The sequence below is a fragment of the Gopherus flavomarginatus genome, chromosome 2 (genome assembly GCF_025201925.1).
Source record: "Gopherus flavomarginatus isolate rGopFla2 chromosome 2, rGopFla2.mat.asm, whole genome shotgun sequence".
NCBI classification, from domain to species: domain Eukaryota; kingdom Metazoa; phylum Chordata; order Testudines; family Testudinidae; genus Gopherus; species Gopherus flavomarginatus.
The window spans coordinates 107,149,639-107,174,469 of record NC_066618.1 but is presented as its reverse complement, the minus strand read 5'-3'; the positions used below and the strand labels follow the sequence as shown (position 1 = coordinate 107,174,469).

General features: G+C 38.9%; 1 protein-coding gene across 1 annotated transcript in view; it reads left to right on the top strand.

Moving 5' to 3' along the window:
* DDC (dopa decarboxylase) overlaps positions 1-24,831 on the top strand; it is an 82,590-nt gene that overhangs the window by 38,639 nt on the left and 19,120 nt on the right. The window contains exons 7-11 of the mRNA XM_050937749.1: positions 5,821-5,887; positions 7,654-7,748; positions 11,996-12,063; positions 18,372-18,448; positions 23,147-23,166. Coding sequence (XP_050793706.1) covers positions 5,821-5,887; positions 7,654-7,748; positions 11,996-12,063; positions 18,372-18,448; positions 23,147-23,166 — 327 coding nt within the window. The remainder of the gene's footprint in view (positions 1-5,820; positions 5,888-7,653; positions 7,749-11,995; positions 12,064-18,371; positions 18,449-23,146; positions 23,167-24,831) is intronic.

Genomic DNA, 24,831 nt, shown 5'->3' with positions numbered 1-24,831 from the left:
AAAAAAAAGAATCTTTGAACTTGTATATCCAGCACTGATGTCTTTTAGCACAAGCAATTTATTCATTGGTGCACTTAGCACAAAGTATAGTAAAAGCTGGGAGCAAGGCCAGAGCAGTAGTTTTCATTTGATTTCCCCAAGTTCAAAGCTGTGTATATTTCCATTCCAAAAGATGTTTGAAAAAATCAAACCACCGCTATAACTCAGCAAATTAAAACAGTGGAGTTACACAGGCTATTGACAAACGAGCCCGATCCCATGAGGTGCTGAGTGACCCCTGAGAGGAACTGAAGTTTGCAGGAGTCGAAGGCACTCAGCACCTTGGAGCAAGCCCCAAACTTGGCCAATATGCTAGGGTGCCCAGCTCTGCAGTTGGGCCCCAATTCGGTAAAGCACTTAAGCACATGCTGAGATCCCATTGACTTAATTGGGAATTAAGCGCATGCTGAAACTTAGGTGTTTCAAGTGCTTTGCCTTAGGCTCTCAAATTGAGATGAAAGTGCTTAAACTAGGTGTCTGAGTGCTGGTTTGAGTGTCCAAATGCGCAACGCGGTACATTAATGTAGGCTCTAAAAAGTTGGAAAATAGAGTCCACTGCATATAAACTACATTCGCTTAGGTGTGTATAAGTAATCTGTGTGTATATTGACTTTCATAAGCCAGTACATGACAGCAGCTGGTGTATATGTTACAATATACTTCAAAGAGCTATTGCAGTGTCCTGCTGCTGCAATATGATCACCTTCTTGTTTATGACTCTAGCAGAAACAGCTTTGCTGAGTGATGATTTACAGGATATGCACAAGCAGGTACTTGGCATCCAGACCACTGTGGATAGTGATTGTATCAGCACTAGGCTGCTGGAGGTGCCAGCCCTCAGATAAGTTGCAAAACTGAGGTCCTGACTATAAATGATCATCAAAAATTGTAGATGTCACAAGAGTAATGGTGCTAGTTTCATGCCCTGGCCAAATTCTAGTTTGCCTAGCTGAATTTCCCTTGCAGTTTCAGTTGGATAAGGCATCTTTGCTTTCTGTAACTGCATTACAAAGACAGGCACAGTTATCATCACTGTTAACTATTTCATTAATATGGGTCCCAATATGATGCGCATAGTATTGGGGTGGGGGGGAAGAGATGGATAGTTAAATTAATAGCTCTCTAGTTTAGCAACTACATGGTAGTGATTTTGAATTGAGTGTATAATATCCTGAGGTTGTTTTTTTTTTTTAATTGGTCTTGTATTTGCAGTAAAATGACAAGAAGTTTAGCATTCAAAACTCTATGTCAGGTCTGAAATAACCTTGCAGGCTCCTTGCACCCTACCAGAATTATAGAAGCTGGGATAAACCAGGCTGAATTTAGCTCAATGTGCATTGTTCAGTGTTAGTATGAATAAATATGACACCTACATAGAGATCACTGTTAATCAATTCCTAAAGTATGTCACATGCTTTAGTTCAGGGGTAATCAACCTATGGCACGCATGTCAAAGGCGGGATGCAAGCTGATTTTCAGTGGCACTCACACTGCCAGGTCCTGGCCACTGATCTGGGGGATGCTGCATTTTAATTTAATTTTAAATAAAGCTTCTTACACATTTAAAAAACCTTATTTACTTTACATACAATAATAGTTTAGTTATATATTATAGACTTATAGAAAGAGACCGTCTAAAAACATTAAAATGTATTACTGGCACGGGAAACCTTAAATCAGAGTGAATAAATGAAGACTCAGCACGCCACTTCTGAAAGGTTGCCGATCCCTGCTTTAGTATATTTAAATTAAATGAACTTTCTTAGTTTTCTTATATGCCCATTGCATTAACCGATAATCTCACTACTTCAATACCTCTGTAGGTTTTGTATGATAAACCCTATTCCTTTATTGAGTCTCATAAAATGTACATAGCTAACTTCTAGAAATGCAAGTAGGCAGACACTAGCTGTGGGCAGAGCAATCCCTCTTGTGTATCACTGGGACACCAGTCTCCTGGAAGTTGTGGAAGCGGTGCTCCCTGAGATTTATAATACAAACCTGCAGGGCATTATAAATATTTGTGCAGGTTTAGGTCATGTACTCAGGAAAATACTATACGAGGTGACTGACGCAAGCATTTGGCTGCTTTACATCAGAGCAAAGGCTGTGTTATATTTATACAACATAATCTGAAAAGGATAATGCCTTGGGCTTTTCGGAGCGCTCAGTTCCATTTCTGAGATGCAGCCTGTCCCCTGTCCCCTGCACAAATGTGATTATGCTGCTCTAATATGAGTTACAAATTGGGTTAGATTTATTGTTTAGTACTGATGCAAGGTAACGAGAGCCCTGAAGAAAGCAGATGCTGTTACTTTAAGTGGTTTCTGGCAATTAATGCAGGTGGCTTTGGGGTTCATGCACCTACAGAAAAAAACATTAAAATTATTTAAACAGCTGAGCCATTCTTTATGGAACAAGCCATTATTCAAACAACTGAGCATATGTATTGAATGTATACAATCTCTGACTATAATGGCACATTCCTTAAAGTGATTATAGAGAGCGTGTTTGTAGCTTAGTGTAATCATATAATGGTGCTGACACCAATACACAGTATCTTTCAGCTGGCTGAATTGAGCTCAGCAATAATCTTGCTTCCCTTTATTGTCCCTCACTAACCACTGACACCTCTCCTGCACCCTCTTGGTGAAGGCTAGTAATCTAATTATAATACTTATGTACAAAGAAGCAGAGTTATGACTGCATGTGCCACAGTAATTTTGGGATTTCCTGACATGGGTCCTTAACTGTGTAACCTGAACATTGTAATCATTGTTCTTTATAGCCAACTTGTGCACATGCACCGAGACAGCCCCATTTTCATAAGGGTGCTCTCTTTTTTTAGCTCCCAATTTGCACCTGCACAATTTATATCCCTGTTTTTGTACCTACGGTTCGACTGAAGGTGCCGATCTGATACCCGTGCCTCTTCCTGACTATAGGAGCAAATCAAATAGCCAGCAATGCAAGTACTCTAGTTCATTTTCAGTTCATCTATGGTACAAGATCTGGGTGCATACTACACCAGTAGAATACAGACCAAGCCTCAACCCTTTTTAAAATGTACCCCATAATTCCTAAAGGCAGGGGTTCATACCTGGGATGCTTCGGTCTAAAGAGAGGTTGCAAACAGGGACCAGAGGGCTACAAACATCCTGTCTTGCACATATTTCTGAATGGGATGTGGGACCCAGGGTGCTCCCAATATGGAAAGGGGATGGTGATATGGATAAGGCTAAGAACTCTTACTTTTGGTATACAGTTTTATCTCGGTGTGTGAATAAATCCTCATGTCTATGTATTTGCCATATCCTTTGTTTTCAGAACCTCATTTGTTTCCAACAAGGTTCACAATAGATAGATTGAAAAGACCTATTAGATCAGTCCTGCCAAATTTTAATCATCCATTTGCCTGTAGCAATTCTTTTATGGTTGACTAAAATTTGAATATCTGTATAATTATCATTCTTGTCATGATCAGGCTGAGGGAATAAGTTCTGTGCCTGGTCTGGTGATTTTTCATGTTTTTTTAAGGCTGCATGAAGTCATGCAAGGGCAGGATATGGCCACCTCAGAGGACTGTTTTACTAGGTATAATTAGATTGGCCATCTCTATGATATCCGAGTGCTTCTTATGAAACATAAATACAAAAAAAAATCTCTTTTCTAGCTGTACCAGCAGGAATGAACATTAATGTTATTGTTGGAGATACATACAATATGGATGCAGATGTGTTTTGAGATGGCTATTGCCCTGTGTTTTTAAAAGCCTACTCATAATATAGTATTTGCTCTCCTTTCTTGCAAGCTTTGATGAGCAGTGCAATAGTTACCAAAATTGACATTTGAAGTTCTGTTGCTTGCCTCTAAGTTAGTCTGAGAGCTAGGCAAATATTTCCCGTCAAAATTTGATGAACAGTGAATAGCATTTTTTCTGCAAGTCGTTTGAAGTTTTCCATTTAAAAAAAATAAATTTAACTGAATGAAGTTTTTCCTTTTTAGGAGAAAAATCACCTAGGCTTTAACTTGTCTAACTTAGCATATGTTAAAGTATACACTGCTTGTTCTACACTACACTCTTTAAAGGTATTAGAACATGTTTCCTTATGCCTGATAACAAACCTTTAATCTTAGTCTATCCAAAGCCTAAGTGAGAGGCTCTGCGTATAAATCTCATCGCAAATCAACTTAACAGCAAATTTAAAACTACTCAATATGGACGGATATGCCACTGTATGTTTATATTAGTAATGGGAAGTTTTGGAAGGTCTCATCAGATTAACACTCAAAATGTAGGCTGCTTCCCCTTACATGAACCTTTTTAAAGTCTGCAAATTGGAAATAGAAATCCTGCCAGATTTCCTGTACTTCCTATTTCAAGTTAGGCTGTTCTTTCAGTATTCTGGCCTTTCTCATTGTATTTTACCACTTAGTTTCCTGTCTCAGGCAGAAGCAGGAAGGTTGGAGGCATGGGTAATTTTGGGTGAGGGGGAAATAACCAGGCTTTTTCAGACTTCAACAAATGTTTGAACGTGTTATGGGCAAAAGTTCATTAGGTTGTTTTTTTTTTTTTATCTTTCCCTAGTTTGCATCTGTATGTCTATTACTCCCAAGGTGGATTACTGGGTGACGATTAAATGTGCATATTCTATTGATAGATATTTTTATGAGAGTACAGGCACATTGCACACTGTGATTACATGTTGGTAAATTTGTGAGAGCATAAATTGGTGTAATTTATTGACTAAGGCAAACCAGAAGGACAAGGTTGTAGAAGGGAAGCAACCAATAGTAAGAAGGATGTTCTTTGGCTTAAGGCACTGAACTGGGATTCAAGTCATTTGGGTTGGCCCTGCCACAGACTTCCTGTGAGACCTGGGAATAATTAATCACTTTGGGCCTCAATTCTCCAGCTACAAAGTAGGAATAATATTACTTCCTTTGTCTACTTTATATATTTAGACTGTAAACTCTCCAGTGCATGGACTGTCTCTCACCATGTGTGTCTATACAGCACCTAGCACAAAGGGGCCCCCATTTTCATTGGGGCCTATATATGCTTATATCTATCAGAATAACAGTAATATAAAAGATAAAGCAGCCCCCACACTTTAGCTTACACTCTCTTGTTGCTTGCTTTCACTCCACATTTTCACTCCTCTCAGGGGAAGTTACAACAGCTTACATTCACCCACTTATATCTTCCTGCTAATGTGAAACTTCCTCCATTATTTACATCACATCTGCACTTGGCCCATTGTGTTCATAGTGCTGCAGACAGTTTAGAAGAGAAAGACACACACACATGGGGAAGAGTCAGGGAAGCTGACTTTGAGTGTTTAGCATGACCCTGGAAGAGAAGGGACTGTGAGAAAATCACCACCTTGTGATAGCGCCAGTAACTTATCCTTAAACCACATTCTGAGCTCAGTTATACCAGCATAAATTAGAGTGAATTTCATTGACTTCAGTAGAGCTATTATAGATTGACACCTGCGTAGCTGAAATTAGTGTTTGGAGATATATGTGGAATCAAAATCCTTGGTGCAATCTCCCATAAACTCTGGAACCATCTTGTATCCAGAAAGACACACTGCAGTTCAGTTGTTGGGTAGGTATTGATTAGAAGGCTGCAATTATGTGTGGGTATTCAGAAGTCCTAAATCACCAGAGTTCTTTCTATTCCTTGAGGTCTTTGTGGCTTGCTGTTTCTGGGTTGGTAATTGTCTTTGCTGGAAAATTTGATTTTAAAGTTTTGCCCTTTGTTTTTCTCTTCAGTTTTGTGCAACACTTGGAACCACACCTTGTTGCTCCTTTGACAGACTGTTAGAACTGGGTCCTATTTGTAAGTCATTCCCTGTTGCTTCTCTCTAAAATTTAAATATAAGGTACAGTCTCTTGCTGATTCATTTCCTGGGTGTTATGCAGTGTCGGTATCCATTGGCAATAATTCTGTCTATAAATCTTTCACTTGCAGTTATTTTCTAATATTGCTTCAAGAAGCAAACTTGTACTTTTAGGCCAGATCACTAACTGGTAAGAAAGAGGGCCATAGCTTCAAAGTTTTGTTTTTAAAAAACCCTCCTTTGTGACGACATATTTTGGGACCACAAAATGCTTACATGCTTGACTTTGTGCAGGGCCGGCTCCAGGGTTTTTGCCGCCCCCGGCGGCAAGGGAAAAAAAAAAGAAGAAGCCGCGATCGCAATCAGCAGCAGCTCCACTGTGCCGCTTTCTTCTTCGACGACAATTCGGCGGCAGGTCCGTCCCTCTGAGAGGGACTGAGGGATCCGCTGCCGAATTGCCACTGAAGAGCCTGACGTGCCGCCCCTTCCCCTTGGCCGCCCCAAGCATCTGCTTGCTGAGCTGGCACCTGGAACCGGCCCTGACTTTGTGGCTCCTTTCTTTGGTCTGTTCTGCATGAGTCAGAAAAGCTTCACCTGAAGCAGAATGAAAAAAAGCTGAATTGTGTGTCCTTCCCTGTGCCCCTCTGTCACTTTGTATCAGTTAGGACACAAAGGTCCCAGCCCCTCTGCACAGGGGTGAACTTCACCCTCAATGTACATATGTATAAGTCATAAAATGAGGGATATGCCCACAGCTAGGTGAACTCAGTGCAAAACAACAAAAATAATCTCAAACATTTGTTCAAATAAAAGCTGAGAATTAACTTGGAGGGGATACACATTTTTTAATGTGTTTTTTGCAAACATTTATGCAAATGAATTTTAGTTCACAAGAATCCAAGTACGTGTGTAACTAATCTTTGCATGTGAATATTGATTAAAGTGTGTGTGTGTGTGTGTGTGTGTGTGTGTAATGCAAAAAAAAATATGCACCAGAAGTGTGTGGTGGCTGTTGTGATTGATTTTGTTGACTTGTTTCAATGTCGTCCACTCAGGGACTAGAAATATTGCCATATGACTTACTGTCAATGAACAGTCGCATAGAGTGAACTGTGAGATCCATATTCTGAAATATTTTTGCAAAAACAACTTATTGAATAATTTAAGGTAACAGATTTGTAATACGTCAAAGTTTGCTCATGGGTAAGAACAAAGTTTGTTCATAGTTTAATATCCCAAAATAAATTGGTTGCTGTAAATAGTTTGTTCACTCTGTTAGGACCCTGGAAACTCATGTTATATAAGAATGTATCCTCTTGGAGCTCTTGCCATTGCTAAAAAGGGCCAGCAAAGTTAAAACTTGTGTTGCTATTCCAGTTACAAAAATTGAGAGAGTTCTTTATAGAAATTAATTAACATCACTAGTTTTTTTTAAAGAAATACATATTTTTAAGCATCCTGAATTGATCACAAATTAAGATTTTGTATTGCAAGTTAATAGTAAATGGAGTGTCCAAGGGCTCGATCCTGCTAATAGAACTGTGGAGGGTCTGTGTGCATGGATTCTTTAGTAGAACAGAGACCTATGTGATGTGACCTCTTAGATCTCTGTCCTAACTGAATTGATAAAATATGAATGGCAAAAAAACCCCAAAAATGCAGGGACTGCAAATCCCCTCTAGTCACTTGGTCTAATGCAAATTAAGAAAATGTTTTAAAGAAAAAAGCTGTCTTTGCTTATTTAATTTCCTTCATTTTTTTCCAGGCAATAAGGAGAATATCTGGATGCATATTGATGCAGCATATGCAGGGAGTGCTTTCATCTGTCCTGAATTCCGACATCTCCTAAATGGCGTGGAGGTTTGTGATGCTCCCCAGGGGTACCCAGGGTTGCGTAGGACCTCAACACCACCTACCCTTAGTGTGAAGCAGTCTTGTCTGTGCCTGCTGTGGATTAGCTCCCTGAAACCAACAACCTCTGGGAGTACAAGCTTTCTTGGCTCCCTGCAGGCCTTGCTCTCTGTGTACAAGGAGCGACAGGCACACACCAACCCCCAAATACTCAGTTTCCAGCCCCTTATCCACTGAACACTCACAGTATTGCCAGAGCTGCTGTTCTCAAAGGACAGTACATACCAGCTTGTAAGATTCAACTGAGTACCATCACTTTGCTTAACATAGGGGTGTGTGTACATATATATAGTGAAAACAAGAATGTTTATTATCAAAGAATAGTGATTCAAGTAATAGTGAGTAAGAATATCTAAATCACTTGGTAAACTGGGTGCAAGTGAACAATACACATTTGAATATGGCTAAATGTAAATGTATATATCTAGGAACAAAGAATGTAGGGCAGCCTTACAGGATGGGGGACTCTATCCTGGGAAGCAGTGACTCTGAAAAATATTTGGGAGTCGTGGAGGATAATTAGCTGAATATGAGCTCCTAGTGTGACTCTGTGGCCAAAAGAGCTAATGAGATCCTGGGACAATTAAACAGGGGGATCTTGCATAAGAGCAGAAGGGTTATTTTACCGCTGAATTTGGCACTGGTGCGACTGCTGCTTGAATACTGTATACTGTGTTCTTTTTTGGTGCCCACAATTCAAGAAGGACTTTGATAAATTGGAGAGGGTTCAGAAAAGAATCATGGGAATTATTTTGGGGAAGTTCTATGGCCCTGTGTTATACAGGTGGTAAGATCAGATGATCAAAATGGTCCCTTCTGGCCTTAGACTCTGTGAATATTGGAAAAAATGGTTACATGGAAAACAAAATCATAACATGCTTTCTAGACACTAAACTTGACTAACAAGTGACTTTAATCTAACAATGTTTATCTCACCCAAATTCTCGCCAGCCTACACCCCTTTTTTTCATTAAGCAAAAGCGCTATCCTCTTACTTCTTCAGAGAAGGGTGCCAGGGCAGCCCTTTCCTCCCTACCCAAATATACTCAAGTAAATATTTGATATGTACCTCAAGGTAAGGTTCTCTGCCCCTGCTGTGTTCACTGTTCTGTTACTTCTGTCTTACAATCCTTCATTTGCATTCGGTTCAGACTGGAGATAGGAGACCCATTGTAAACAAGACAAGACTCAATTTAGATGTAAACAAATAGATGGAGAGACATCCCAGTCTGACAGCAAACCTGTTTTTCACTCTTCCTTGTGTCTAGTACCTTGATACAGAGTATAAGAACCTATTTTCAGTGTGTATCCATAACTCCTTACATAGTATCTGTACATACATTTCACAATGATATTAATGACCAATGTGACACTGGCTTTCATTTCAGACCTCACATAACATTATTTAGTAAACCAGAATGTACTTCGTAGAATCAGGAGATTCCTGCAATCCTCCTACACACTCTCTTGTCAGCTGACAAAAAAGAAAGGCCCCATAGATTCTTAAACCTCTGCTTTCCTTTGACTGTAACTCAGAGTCCATGCTTGATAAAAATGCTGCACTTCTGTACAAAATATTGAAAGTGATGGATAAAAAGCAAACTCGGTGTAAGTCTGGCTATGCTGGCAAAGAGCATTTCCTTCCTCTGGCCCCCCAGCACCTCTTCTGGCACTGTGATATTGGAGGAGGAGGCTTAGGTTTGTGTGCCAGTGTAGTCCCTGTCCCCGTCCCACCAATGATCCCCAAATCAGCAGAAACGACTCCAAGAGTACCTGAGAGTTGCTTCTTCCCATAGTTTGGATCTTGATCAGGACATGAACTTCTTTTAAGTTCCGAACAAGGAAGGATTATATCAAAATGTTGGATTGTTGATTCAGACCACTATCGAGACAGGGGTCAGCTGTTAAATTAAATCCAGATCCTCCCTCAGTTTAGAGAAAGGGCTGTATGTCCAGTGTTTTGGTTTTTGGGCCCATCTTGATCATCATTCAGTAAGTTTGTCCTACAGGCTAAGCTACAAAAGGCAGCAACCTAAACTCATAACTGGTTTTAGGCACATTTGGGAGCATTTTGTATAAATAAGGTAACATTAAAAGATGTGAGAATCATAGATCCATTTTTGACATTCTCCTCTTGGGAGTGAATCCTTACAGATGCTTTTAGATCATATAATTTGTGCAAAAATGCAGAGTTGAACATAGACAAACTTGCTCCACAGAGAAGCAAAGCTTAGCTGTGCCAACTCTCACAATTTTATCATATCAAAAATAGATTTAGTTTATAATGGTTACCATGTCAGGTAAAACCATTTCTGCAATTTTTACACACACACAAAAATGTGCTGTTCAAAATACCAAGTAGCGCTGAAATCAGTCCAGCATGAGAGAAGGTAATTTTTGCTTAAATATCCTGGTAGAGAACATTTTAACATCCTAATTCTATAAAGTTCAAAAAATATAACAACCACTATCTCACCTGTTTTGAAAGCAAGACATAGAAGTATTACTATATACCTCCTATAGGGCATATACCATAGGGTTCCCAACCTTCTAGAATTGTCCTGGAGTCTCCAGAAATTAAAGATCCATCTTTAATTAAAGATCTTGTCATTTGATGAAACCTCCAGGAATACATCCAGCCAAAATTGGCAACTCTACATATAAGGCCAGACTGCGTCTGTGTCTATAACAGACGGTGTTTAATATTTGAAAATGAGTCAGTTGAAATTTTCTTCCAATAATTCTCAGGTTTCTTTTTCTTTTCCTCTTACCAAGTCAGTTGGCACTTAGTTGCTTAGATAAGGGTGCTGTAATTTCCTGGTGCTCCCCTCACACAGTCAGATAAGTCCTTGTCTTCCACGTCAATGGAGAAAATATCACTGTTTGGTAAAGACAGAAATTTAAACAGAGCAGCTCTGATAGGTAGACTAATAAAAGAGGAGGAAAAACCTAACAAATGAAGCATTTCTCTCTCATTCTTTTTTTTTTTTATCAGCAAATGAAGCTTGCTGTAATTTCCTGTGTGGATTTTATTAATTATTTTTATAGGTTCCTGCAGGAAATGAATCAGCATCCATTGCACAGCCAGCATCTGTTAGTGTGGCAACTATTCAACAGCTCTGAATAGATTCCCTACCTCAGATATTAGAAGGATAAAAAACTCCTCCAACATGGGCAACCACTGCCCTTTCACCAAAGATGAGGAAGTTAATGAGAAACAAATGTGAAAAGATAGCTATTAGGTGGCGACTGGTGCTTCAGGATCCCCACTTCTCCTTTGTGTCCCTACTGTTCAACATCAACTGCTGCCATAGACCTAAAGGAGAAGACTTTCAACACAAATGTCCTTCATGCCTTTCACAGCATGGGAAGCTTCCATCCTGAATACGTGTAATGCGAAGTTGATATTGTCAAAAATTTAACGTATAGCCATGCGTTCTGTGTAGAACTGGTTGAAAGTGTTTTTTTTTGTTTTGTTTTGTTTAGTTTTCTGGGTATTTTTTTGTATAAATTTAGTTTAGATGAGAAATGACTCTGATTAAACGAAAAAAATGTAGGGAAAATTTTTTTGACCACCTTTAATTCTGTGGTTAGACTGACTGAAACACAATTCTAGATCAAAATCTATTACCTGTGTATGCGTGCATATATAAAATATATGTCTATGTTTATAATATTAATTTCTCACTCTGTGAAATAGTGAAATCTAGGAACTCTTGAGTAGAAAATGGGCTAAAAACCAAAATTTGGGATGTTTTGTTTGAGATGATGTTTATGTATGATATAAAATCTGTATTAAAAGCACATTATCAATGGCACAAGTAAAACATTCAAGATTTAGGAGATGCCAGAAGTTAGGTTGTCCAAGCACCCTGATTTCTGCTCCCTTGTGTGTATGCATAATGGCTCTGATTCAGCAAAGCGTACTTAAGCATATGTATAACAGAGCAAGCATGTAGTCCTGTTGACCTTGGAAGGCTTACATGAGGTTTACGTGCTGCTCCTCTGTGCGGGATGATTTTCACTCAGCTTGCACATATAACTCTCATTTACTTTGGAATTTCAGGAAAGCATTTTGTTTATGTTTTAGTGCTGTCCTGAATCTGGGTGCAATTGGGAAAATGGAAAGTGCTTTTATAACTTGAGGACTCTGACCCATATTTTTTCTAATTCTTCTTTTTTTAAAACCCTGTCAGTTTGCAGATTCATTTAACTTTAACCCACACAAATGGCTCTTAGTGAATTTTGACTGCTCTGCTATGTGGTAAGTAATACAGGATTTATAAAGTTGTCAGAAATAGTGAACTTTATGGTGAAGAACACTCTTTCTAAATGCTTATTCCCTTTGTCACATAGAAATATGGAGTTTTGTCTAAGTGAATGATGCACAGTAGTATGATAAATTGTTTGACTGAGGTGGTAGAAAACTAGAAATGGGTCTGAGCCCTGAAGTTTGGAGCTAGACATAAAAATTCAGGAGATTCAGATCTATTCCATTTTGTGCTCATCATTTAAAGAAATGAATTGCACATTACACCAAACTTCTTTCTCCATTTTGATATGGTCTCTCTGACTGCACACTTTAAAAGCCTTTGTTTATAGAGTCTGGACTTTAGTAGGTTCAGAGCAGTGCAATTCAAAAAAGCCTTTGCAAATGTTTTTCAATTATTTTCATTATTCATGTGTGAGGAGCAAGACTGTATTTTGTGTTCCAAAGAGGTGCCACAGAGAAACCTGCAGGTATGTTGGGGACACAAAGCAAAATGGCCTAAAGGAAATAATCATCATCACAAGGAGAATAATAATAATAAACAGAATAATATAAAATTCTCATAACAGACAATCTCATAGCTGGGACTTACACTTAGGTTTGTTGGGAAGCTCTATTGCCAGCATCTTGCAGTCACCCACCATCTGAGTATATTGATTACCAAAAGAGCTGCTCAGGAAATGCTAAATATTTTCCATGAAAAAATTCAAAAGAAACTTTTTAAAAAAAAAATTAAAAAAAAAATTCCATTTTCAAAAACTGAAAAAAAAATGCCTTTCCATTTTTTGTTGAAAAACTAACATTTTCATTTTGGAAAAAGGGCCATTTTTATTTTTTAAAAAATCACCTGAAAAATCTGGAACAGTACTAATTATCAGTACGTTCCCTCTCTCCTTTCCTTCTCTCTTATCATCAGCATTACTAATGTATAAAAACATGAGACTTTTGTGCCTATGACTTCATCCCCAGTTACAAATGTGCACATCACCATGTACTAGGAGCTTTTCAGCTCCTAGGTTAGGGTTGCTAACTCTAAATGTCCAGATCAGTGTCCTGCTGCAAATGTTCTTCTTTTTGGTAGGTATCAGTAGGTTATTATGATTATTCACCACTGTAGCACCTGGGAGCCCTTATCATGAACTAGGACCCTCATTGTGCTAGATGCTGTGCAAATGCAGAACAGAAACAGTCCGTGTTTCTGGTGTTTTGATTCTGCCTCATTCTTACTGGTAGTCACATCTCAATAAAGAATATTTTGTGGTTTAGAACCAAGCCCTAGTGTGTAATTATCTCATGATGAGATGTGTGTCTCTGTGTAAACATTAGAAGAGAGAAGGACGGAATTCATTTTCTTGCTTCCCCCTCAACTCCCTTCCATGATTCAGAAAGCCAAGTGTCTGAGAAGCCACTGATGGAAGTGAGGAAATGAACCATCATACTCTTGGCTTTCTCTCTCAATTCAGTTCTCATATGGCAACAAAACGTAATAAGAAGAAACTCAGTAGCTGCGTTCATGAGCAGTTAGAGCAAACACTTTTCATTTCTTTGACAGGAAAGTAGTGTAAATCACAAAATAACTACTGAACGGTGCAATATCTAGACATGGTTAGTGTATGAATTTGCTCTTGCTTGCATGGACATAAATCTATGGAGTTACACCAATGTAAAACTGGTCTAAGTCAGAGGAGACTCGGGCATTTAAGAGGAGATTTTCAAAGGCACAAATGGCAGTGAGATGCCTCACTTACATTTGTGCATCCCTTGGAAAATCTCCCCCTTAATCCCTTTCCCTCATAATTCTGTTAAGCCCAGTTAAAAGTATATTAAAAATTACATTTTTTGAATTATATTGCTCCTACTCTGCCAAAGCCCAGACATTTAAAAAGCTGTATGTATGCGTGTATGCACAATTGTAAAAAATAACCTTAAGAGAATTCACTCAAAACTCCGGGCAACCTTAACTTTGTAAAGTCCAAACTCTCTTCATTTTGAATTCTTTACTTGGCAACTTTAACATTTTGAATGTAGTTCTTTAAACTGAATTTCCCAGGGGTTGTGGTGGCAGTTTATCATGACAGATAAATTCTGTGATGTAGAACAACTTTCTAGACAGCACTGGAACAGTGAACTCACACTTTGTGCATTGGTTTGTGCATAATCCTATGGAATGAGATAGAGTTCCTCCCAGACTCCAGGGGCATATAGTCTCAGGCCTTAGAGGTAGTTTGCAATCCACTGCAGATGGATAAACTATACCTATTTAGTTTTCAGTCCACAGAGCAAGGTCCATATAAATCTTGTCCAAACGTGTGTGCTTAAAGTTAGGCACATTAATTCTAGTTTAGGCACCTAAATAAAAGTAGCCTGACTTTCACAGGAGCAAGAACCTGCAGTTTCTGCTGAAGTTAATGGGTGCTCAGAAGTACATAAAGCCATCAGGGTCTCTCTTCCTTTCTCTTTAAATGCACTATTAATTAGTATTATTATTTTATTAGTCTGATTTTTTATTATTATTAAAATGATCCTGTTTGTATCAAGAAAGAGCAAAACCACTCCAGGCAGGCCAATAACACTAGCAGCAGAATACCTTCATCTTACTCCTCAGTAACACTGAAGGAGTCCAATGAGACCTACATTTTTATTCTGATCATAAAAATATAACAATGTTGGTTTCTGACCCACAGGAAAGCTTTGGGGGAAACAAAATTCCATATATGAAAGCAACTGTCTCCAGACATATGATCTTCTATATGTGGGCAGCACTATATTCCATTATTAATCCTCCTATATTTTGCCCCCAATAACTTGAAAGGTTCCCTTATTGCCCTTTTGGATTACCATTTTGTGTTATTGTTCACACACATTCATTATCTATGGGCTGCCAGGATGAGTTATCCTTCATAGCACTATTGGGGAGGGCTTTTTTGTTTTTTTTTTCTCTAGCTAATCCTTTACATCAGTCACTTTCTCTGCCTCATCTTTCCAATGAATTACCTTTCCTATAGATCCAGTGAATCAGTCGGAGGCGGGGAAAGCACTGCTGGAACAATCCAGCGCTCCCAAATTTTTCTACAAAGCAACTGTGGAAGTCTCTTCTAAGCAAAGCTGTGATACTTACTGTAAATGACCTTCTGTAGCAATTTGCTCATTTAGATTTCTCCCTCGGGTTCAAATATAATGGTGTTTACATCTATTCACATGCATGCACAGGGCCAGTTTCTTATTCTTGCCTGTCTAATCTGCCAAGGCTTTTATACTGTAGTTATCACGGGTGTCTGAGCACTTCAAAATTGCAGCCTGAAATGCATAGGCATCTCTATAATTTTGGTTGTGGGTCTGATCTAAAACCAGAAGGACATATTTCTGATTCCATCAGATAAAAGATCTCACAAAAGCAGCTGCTCTCATAAGATTTTGACTCTGTATGGAGGAAAATCTCATGAGATCTGGGAAGATTTCTGCCACTTTGGGCTGAAACTTCATCAGAATACATTGCAAGATGTTGGTGCCATTAGGGCCTCACTTCAGCAACACACTTAAGCATGTGCTTAAGTTCCACTGATTTAAAAGGAAATTAAACATGTACTTAAAGTTAAGTTTAGGTGTAAGTGCTTTGCTGAAGAGGGGCCTGAAGCCAAGCCTGAACCCAAACCTTGAACTGCAGCCTAAACACGGTCCAGGTTTAAACCTCACCTCTCTTAAGATTGGGAATGCCACCCAATACAAAGGTGAAACATTAGATGGAAATATATTCATAAAGGCTGAGATTTTCAAAGGAGGCTGAGGGCTTGTCTACATGGCAATTTAGTGTGCAGCAAGCCAGGGTGTGATCTACAGCTCACAAGCCTGCCACACACTAACTGGCCAGTTAGACCCTGCAATCATACACTAAAAGGTCCATAATGCACTTTGACCTACTGCTGTTCCAAAGCATCCAAAGTGCACTAAGGAACTTCCAATGTGTGATAACAGCGTTCACACAACCAGTCAGTGTGCAGGAAGCCAGTGTGTTCTAGACTGACAACCTGGCTTACAGCACACTAAAGGATTTTGAACATATTATTTTTTAAAAGGAAAATGTTTTTTATAGTTTAAAATAAAATTTTACAAGGAGTTAATCTATAATGAGAAGTAATCATTTTGGTTATTTTCTTTATAAATTAAAATGGACATGATAATTGAGGTCTTTAAAAGCTGCAGTTGTGCAATCAAAATAGGTAACTACTTTTCATAATGATTTCATTATTCTATTCAGAGGGATTTTTATTGTGCACTTGGCGGTATGAACCTTTAATGTGCAAATCTCAGCCAGCTAAATCTTAATGGGTCTATTAGCATGACTTCAGATCTTTAAGAAAGCTTCCGTCCCCATAAGGTATCAAAGAAACTTTCTAAAATATGTACAGAGACCTTAAATCAGACAGTGGTATATGCAAATGAAGGTAAGGGCATGACATAAATCCTCAGATGTATTCAATGTTAGAAGCTAAAATTCATTGTGGGGAATCGTAACTACTCAAGATCAAATTTAGACTTGGTGTGTGCAGATGCAGCTCTGTTGGCTTTATTTCTTAGGATTTTAGACTTTTTTTAAATGAAGCCCTCTCAAATAGACATTTTCTTATTGTCAGATAGAATCTTTGAGACTTTTACCTAGGAAAGACCATATCCCCTTTAAAAACAATAATGTCCGTTTAGTACCTGCAGGGCTCACCGACACAATTGTTTCTAAGTATCCATCTATGAGCTAGTAGGAGTGGGAGTTGAAAACATTTAAGCACCTTTCGAAAAAATTGCCACACCATAGCAAATGTTGTTTAATCAGATGTCCTTTCTCTTATATTGATCAATACTGGATGTTGCAAAAGAAGGGGTGGATCTCTAATTCTAATAGTTCATTGCTTCATACCTCCATAGTATGGTTAGTTTCCTCCTGACCCAGCGTTGCCCAGGCAAATAATTAAGCAGGCATGTAACTTTGTGCACAAGTCCCATTGACTTCAACTGCTGCTTATGCACTTAAAATTATGCACCTGCTTATCTCCTTAAATATAAGGAATGAATGTTATCTTTTGGAACATGATATTGAGTGCATATAGGCAGTGGTCCCCAACCTTTTTCATCTGGCGGGCGCCAGATGACAAGCCACAAAGGACCGTGGCGGCAGACAAGCATCCGCCAAAATTCTGCCGACAAACGGCAACGTCAATAGGCGTCGCCACCAAAATGACACGGACAAGTAGCGTCATCCAGAGGTGTCACCGCCAAAAATTGGCGGCATTTTGGTGGCGATGCCTCTAGATGATGCAGCTTGTCAGTGGCATTTCGGCGAATGCTCGTCTGCCGGCCAGTGCGCAGGCACACTTAGGTACCCCGCCGGGTGCCATGGCGCTCACGGGCATCATGTTGGGGACCCCTGATGTAGAGTGTGTGCGCATTTGACATATACTTACATGCATACAAAGAGTAAGATATTGGAAATTAGATGTTTAGGTAGAAATTTACAAATAATTCCAATTAGAAACAAACATGCAGAATCTTGTACAAGAAATAGATTTTGTTGACCATTTTCTCTTTGCTATCCCATACTAATGTTCTTAGTTATTTTATCAAATATTTACAAGCCTAATATGGTGACAAAATAGTCTCTATCTTTGGGGTATCTAATCTCACCTTATGTAGATTGCCCATTATTTGTTGTGTATGAGTGACTTCCTCTACAAATAAAGATTATGCCATCAAAATACTTATTATTACTAATCAATATGATGTAGCTTCTTCCCTTTAGAAGAAAAAAATATTTGCCTTTGAAAGTTATTCCAGCTACACTGCCCACTAGTTTTACACTCAATGGAGCTTGTCTTTCAGAGATGATTACATTATATCAAGCCTTCAAAGCCATGGTACCTCTGACAATGCAATTGCTTCAACATATCACTGCAAATATTGCATTCACCACTAATTTTACTGTTGTCTTAACTAACTCACATGTTCTGGTGTGAGTGCCTGTTTTCCCTGGGGAAGGACTTGGTGTGTGTTTGTTTCCTGTCTGTTTTTTAAATATGCAGTAAGAGTTCAGTGCTGCAAACCCTAACTTCAGGGCTTCCAATGAGCAGTGACAATGTAGAAAATAAAGGTTTGCAGGATTGGGCCCTATATAAGGACTAGGTAGTACATTGGAAATATGTGACTGAAACTGATTTTCCTCATCTGATTTCCTTACCTAATCACCTATTAATTGTCTTTTATCTTAGGTGAGACAATGCTGTGATAATCTAATTCATGTTGGTCTTTTTGTGCAGGGTGAAGAAGAGATCAGACTTAACAAATGCCTTTAAATTAGATCCTCTTTACCTGCAGCATTGCCATCAGGAATCTGGTAATTTTGTATTTAAATAAGATCTTTGTTTTATCCACACTTTTTTTTTATTGCAAAACTCAGTGAAAGGTTAGGGATAAAACTTTTTAAAAATAATCTAAATCTCATTTTCAAAAGTGACTAGGATCAGATTTTCAAATATATTTAGGTGCCTATAGAGGCAGATAAGTGCATACTCAGATTTTCAAAAGTGCCTAAACAGAGTTAAGCACCTAATCCCTATTTAAATCATTCAACATTTTTAAATAAAAAATGTTCCCAACTTTCTGTTCTGCAAAACAATTCATTATTTTGCTTTTTTGCCCAATTCAAAATGAAAGCAAAATTTCAAAATATATGTTTCCCACGGGACAGAAATGCAGGCCTTCATAGAGTGACAAGATAGTAGCTGCATTCTCCAAGGATGCAGAAGTAAATGAAGTAAATTTTATCTGATATGAATGTGGTTGATGGAAAACAATTTTTGAAGCTGCATCGTGATAATATCAGAATGCTTGCAGCAAGACACATACACCCCTTTATATGGAGTTTCATTTATTGAGTCTCTTACAGCATATCAGTCAAACTGTTCTTTTGTCCCTCAAGTCCAGCCCTTGCTCCCTTTGACTCAGGAATCACAGAGCACTCCTTCAGTGTCTGTCTGGATAACTCAGGCTGGCTGCAGTCCTTGATTAGCTTCTTCTGGCTGGCCCCTTTCTGCTTCATCCTTTACTCCCAGGTAGGGCTATTTGCATCTCTGGAAGCTTCTCTTTTATCTCCAGGCCTGGACTGATTTAACCACATGATCTACCTGTCATGGGGCTACACTAATTTTCCCCACTTGGGGAGGAGTGCTGAATGAGGCACAGGTGGGGCTGACCCCATTACACCTTAAAGGGCCAGTCATCCTGTGACAGAGGATAAAGTGAGGCCTACAAATCTTGTGCAGACCTGGTGTCTTTGTAAAAAGCCAGTGAAGACCTTGGAGCTCTTAGGCCATGCGTAGGGTATCTTCATGTGTCAATGTTGCTCTTGGCACATATCCAGTAATTGCAGAATGGCTTCTGTCCCATCACCAGCTGCCCACCTCCCACCCCCACAATTGGTTAGAACTGTGCAGGGCAATTACAGTTGTGCAGGGTACCACTGACTAATGGTACAAGTTGCATAGTAACATTCCCTGCCCTAGAATAGGAACTTACTCGGTAGTATGGCTGTTCTCCTGACTTCTTCCTTTTCTGTTGAATGTGACCTCTTTGGTCACAAGGACATGAGTCTCTGGGTAGCAACCACGAAGGTGCTAGGGACAACTGCACAAACTGACTGGTGCTACCATAGCTGCTGCCTTTCCCTTCTGTGTATCCCTCCTTCCCCATGTAAATAGGCCTGCATTGCGTAAGGAAAGTGGAACGCATTGTTCAGAGTGAAATTGCTACTTTATGAGTAATTTGCCCTTGTTAGATACAGTTTAAAATAAGTAATTTAATTAAATTATATTTTTCAGTTGCACGTTTAACAATTGCATCTATCAAAAACAGGGCCCGTTACTTGTCCATTATAATGCTGTGTGGTTTGTATCTTCAAACTACTCGATGGGATAGTGTATTACTTGTTTATATGAAATAATGCAATGTTAGGAAGTTTTCTTGTTGTATCAACATTAGGCTTTGGCACCAGGTCTTAGGATTTTCCAACCCAAAACTCAACAAACATCTCATTCTAATTTAGATGAGGTAATTCCAGGAGATAGAGAACAAAGTAAACTTTTCTACTCCAGTAACTTTTTTAAAGACTTGGGTTCTAAATGTAGGAGAATTTCCTAATTCCTGGCTATGTGGGCTGACTCTGATTTTAATACAATGCAAATGTGAAGCAAAGCAATAATCAGGAAATTGCACAAGCTGTGGCGATGAGGTTTGTCCTCTCTGGCTAAAATTTCCAAGAAACATGCTTTATTAGAACAATGTTTTTATTACAAGAAATATAAATGACTATGACTACACATAGGCACTGAGAGTTGCCTACCTTATGTGAAAATCTGCTTGCTTTTTTTTTTTTTTTTTTTTAAAGTTAAACTGAATATTAGCTGTCATGAAAATTGTGAAATTGACAGCACTGGAATCTGAGGTGACAGTGACAGCAGGAGAAATGCAAGCCCTGTTTAACACTGCCCACCAAAGTGTTTCCTACTTGACTTGAATGTTCCATCTAAGGGTGGGGGCAGTTCAGTCTTTATGCCTTTTCCTTGCCTTAATCTGCCAACAAAACTACGAACTGCGTTTTTGTTTTTTTTTAATCTGGACATAGTAACTCAACAGAATATTCCACGTAGGTCCTCAGATGGCAGACATCGTCTCTTGGTCATTACCAGCCTGATCCAGATCTGAACCTGCAGTTTAGGAGACTAATTGCTCTGTGTCCAATCCTTATTTGCCAGTCCTTTCCCAGAAATAAGAGCCACATTTTTCAAATTCAGGTGCCTAACGTGGAGCTATTAAAATCATATTTAGGCAGCTAAGTAGAAGTGGCATGCTTTTCAAAGCTGCTGAGCAGCCAGAGGCTGATGCTCCCAGTGACTTCAATGGGATTTATAGGAGCTCAGCACTTCTGAAAATCAAGCTACTTTTATTTAGATGCCTAATTATGGGTTTAGGTGTTCACCCCAGTTGGAAAATTTCAGCCATGGCTCACAAGGAAAACGAGGTGATGCTTTAAACATCATTCATCTATCACTCAGGAATTTAAATGATTGGCAAAAAATATCAATCTGTGTGCAATTACTCTTAATAACCCTGTAGCAATTATATGCACCTCAAAGAGGAAAGTCTTTATTTTGTCAGTAATTATAATGGTATGTGATTTGCTTCCTCACACCAGGGGAATTGTACTAGCCTGCCTGGCAACCAGCAGTATAGGTCAGATCCTAATGGCAGTGTTAGAAGGAAATAGCTTTATACTCTCTCGTGAATGCCACATGTGCTACCACAATTCAAATCCTCCTGATTAAATACAGATGAAATAATAAGGCATGTAATCACTAGAACAAGGACTTAATCATTGATTGCTTTCTACTTCACAGCTTATGAAAAGGGTTACTGGTAGATCGTTAGACACTGCCCCTTACATCAACATACAATTAGTTTCCCATCACCAGTTGCCTTACCCTTCGCTACCCCCCTTGCAACTGTTACATTAAAATAGCCATTGAGATGTAAAAGGAAAAGAGTGTTATCAAATTGCCTTGTTACTCATCTGAGACCCAACTGGTCTTCCACTAGGTCAATGGGCGGAGTGTACTTGTGCCGAAGGGGCCAAAACAAGAATGAGAGCCCCATTGTCCTAGGTGCAATACAAACATCTAGTAAAGAGACAGTCATTGCCCTGAAAAGCTTACAGTCTTGATCATCACAAGCAACAACAAGTTAATGAAGCAAACAAATATGAGGAGGAAGGAAGGGTAGGAAGTGTTAGTAATAATAGGAGTATTTTTTCACATAGTCTAGCCCTGTACACAGTGTAGATTGCCACTGCATTGGAACATGCCTCTGGTCTACCAGGCAACCAGGACTTCACTGAAAATGTTTCCTTTTCCCATAAATAAAAATGTTAGGAAACATAGACATGGCATGTGACTAGTTTAAAAAGTGCATGTAATACAATAGCATATTGTACCTTTTCATTGGGGGGGTCTCAGTTTAGGCAAGCACTTAGTTACATGCTTAAGTGTCTCTGAAGTCAGTGGAACTGACATATGCTTAAAGCTAAGCACTTACCTAAGTGCATTGCTCAACAGGGATAGACTTAAACACATGCTTTAGTACGTTCCTGAAGCAGAGCCTGGGACTGAGAGGCAGAAGATATGGGTTTTGTTCTTGTCTCTGTCCCTGACTCACTGCATGACTGGGAGCTAGTCATTTTACAACTTTATGCCTCACTTTCCCCTAAACTAAAGATCAATTTAATTAACAGATTCCTAAAAAAATAAGCACAGCTTGCACCCTAGGTGCTGAACAAATTAGGTCTATTAATACTGTGCCTACCTCACGGGGGTATTTTGTGTGTGTGTGTGGCTTTGTCAGTGTTTATAAAGGGCTTTTAATACCTTGAATGAAAAGCAGAAGTGAAGAGCAAAGCATTGTTGTCCAAGTATACCTGATGAGCAGTTATTTAGAATTCTCAGTGACTTGTCTTACAGACTTAAATACTAACAATAAGTGTGAATGAGCAGCTTGGGGTGACCAACAGCATAAAATCCTTCTTGAAAATATTTCCAGTTTCCCAGAGTGAAGACTATGGCAGTTTTATGACAAAGATCCTGTGATGAATTGGTGACCTGTTGTTACTCTTTCTCTTTGAGGCAGTGAATTCCTGTTTCAAGTCAAATTACTGAAAGGTGTTTTACTCGATACTTCCCAGACAAGTGTCTCCTTGTAACAGGAAGATAAATAGGGTGTTTGGCATATCATCATTCACATGGTCCCAAATATAACGGAAAGGAGAGCCTCATTTCTCCTTTTGAAATCTGTTTCATTAATTCTGCCAATGGAGGAGTACTCTGTCCTCAGTTGCCATTGTACTCAACGCTACCGAGAACCTCGCGGCATCATGGCCAAGTGTATGGTGGCAATAAAATATAAAAATATTTCATATCATTTAGCAGACTGTTTTTTGCTATCACAGTAAATAGATTTAAGTATTTTTTTTTTCCTTAACTTACAGGGCTTGTTACAGATTACCGGGTAAGTACAGAGCCCTCAGTAGTAATAACAACATTGATTTATACACAGTAACTTTTCTAAAAATATGTTTTTCTTTTAATTGTCGCTGTAGTAACTCAGAGTTAGTTTCTTTTTTTTCTTTTCTGTGAAAAAGGCTCAACTTGCTGTTCCCTTGATAATTCCCCAAACCAGGAAAATTTAAAACTCCAGTCCCTATTTACTTTTAAACCTTTTGTTTAAAGGGATGTGATGGTACAGATTTATGCCAATTAACAACAAAGGGTAAGCAATACAAGCCAAAACAGGGAAATAACTAATTAAAGAATATTTAGATAAATTGGATGTATTCAGGTCAGCAGGGTCAGGTGAAATTCATTCTCAGGTACCTAATGAACTAGTTTGAGCAGTCTCAGAACAGTTAGCAATTATCTTTGAGAACTACCGAAAGACAGGTGAGGTCCCAGAAGAGTGGAGAAGGGTAAACATAGTACCTATCTTTAAAAAGGAGAACAAAGAAGATGCAGGGAATTATAGACCAGTCAACCTAACATCAATACCTGAAAAGTTACTGGAACAAATTATTAAACAATCAATTTGTAAGCACCTAGAGGACATTAGGATTGTAAAGAATAGCGAGCATGGATGTGTCAAAAACAAATCATCCCAAACCAAACTAATTTCCATCTTTTGACACAGTCCCATATGACATTTTCACAAGCAAAACAGGGAATTGTCGTCTAGATGAAATTACTATAAGGCGGGTGCACAACTGGTTGAAAGACCATACTCAAAGAATAGTTATCAATGGTTGCTGTCAAACTGGGAGGGTGTATCTGGGGCAGGGGTAGGCAACCTATGGCACGCGTGCCAAAGGCAGCATGCGAGCTGATTTTCAGTGGCACTCACACTGCCTGGGTCCTGTCCACCAGTCCGGGGGGCTTTGCATTTTAATTTAATGAAGCTTCTTAAACTTTTTAAAAACCTTATTTACTTCACATACAACAATAGTTTAGTTATATATTATAGACTTATAGAAAGAGACCTTCTAAAAAGGTTAAAATGTATTACTGGCACTCGAAACCTTAAATTAGAGTGAATAAATGAAGACTCGACACCCCTTCTTCACCACTTCAGGGTTGCTGACCCCTAATCTAGGGGCATCCCACAGAGGTCAGCCATAGGTTCAGCACTATTCAATATTGTCATTAACGAGTTGGATAATGGAGTGTAGAGAAGGCTTATAAAATCTCCCAATGACACCAAGCTGGGAGGTGTTGAAAACACTTTGCAGGACAGGATTAGAACTCAAATCAACGTTGACAAATTGGAGAATTTGTCTGAATTCAACAAGATTAAATTCAATAAAGACAAGTGCAAAGTACTTCACGTAGGAAGGAAAAATCAAATGCACAGCTACAAAAATAGGGAATAAGTAGGTAGATGTTAGTGCTGCTGAAAAAGATCTGGAGGTTATAGTGGATCAGAAATTGAATACGAGTCAGCAATGTGATGCAGCTGTGAAAAGGGCTAATGTCATTCTGGGATGTATTAAGAGGATTCTCATATGTAAGACAGCACTTTACTCAGAACTGGTGAGGCCTCAGCTGGAGTGCTGTGTCCAGTTCTAGGCACCACACTTTAGGAAAGATGTGGACAAAATGGAGAGTGCAGGGAAGAGTAACAAAA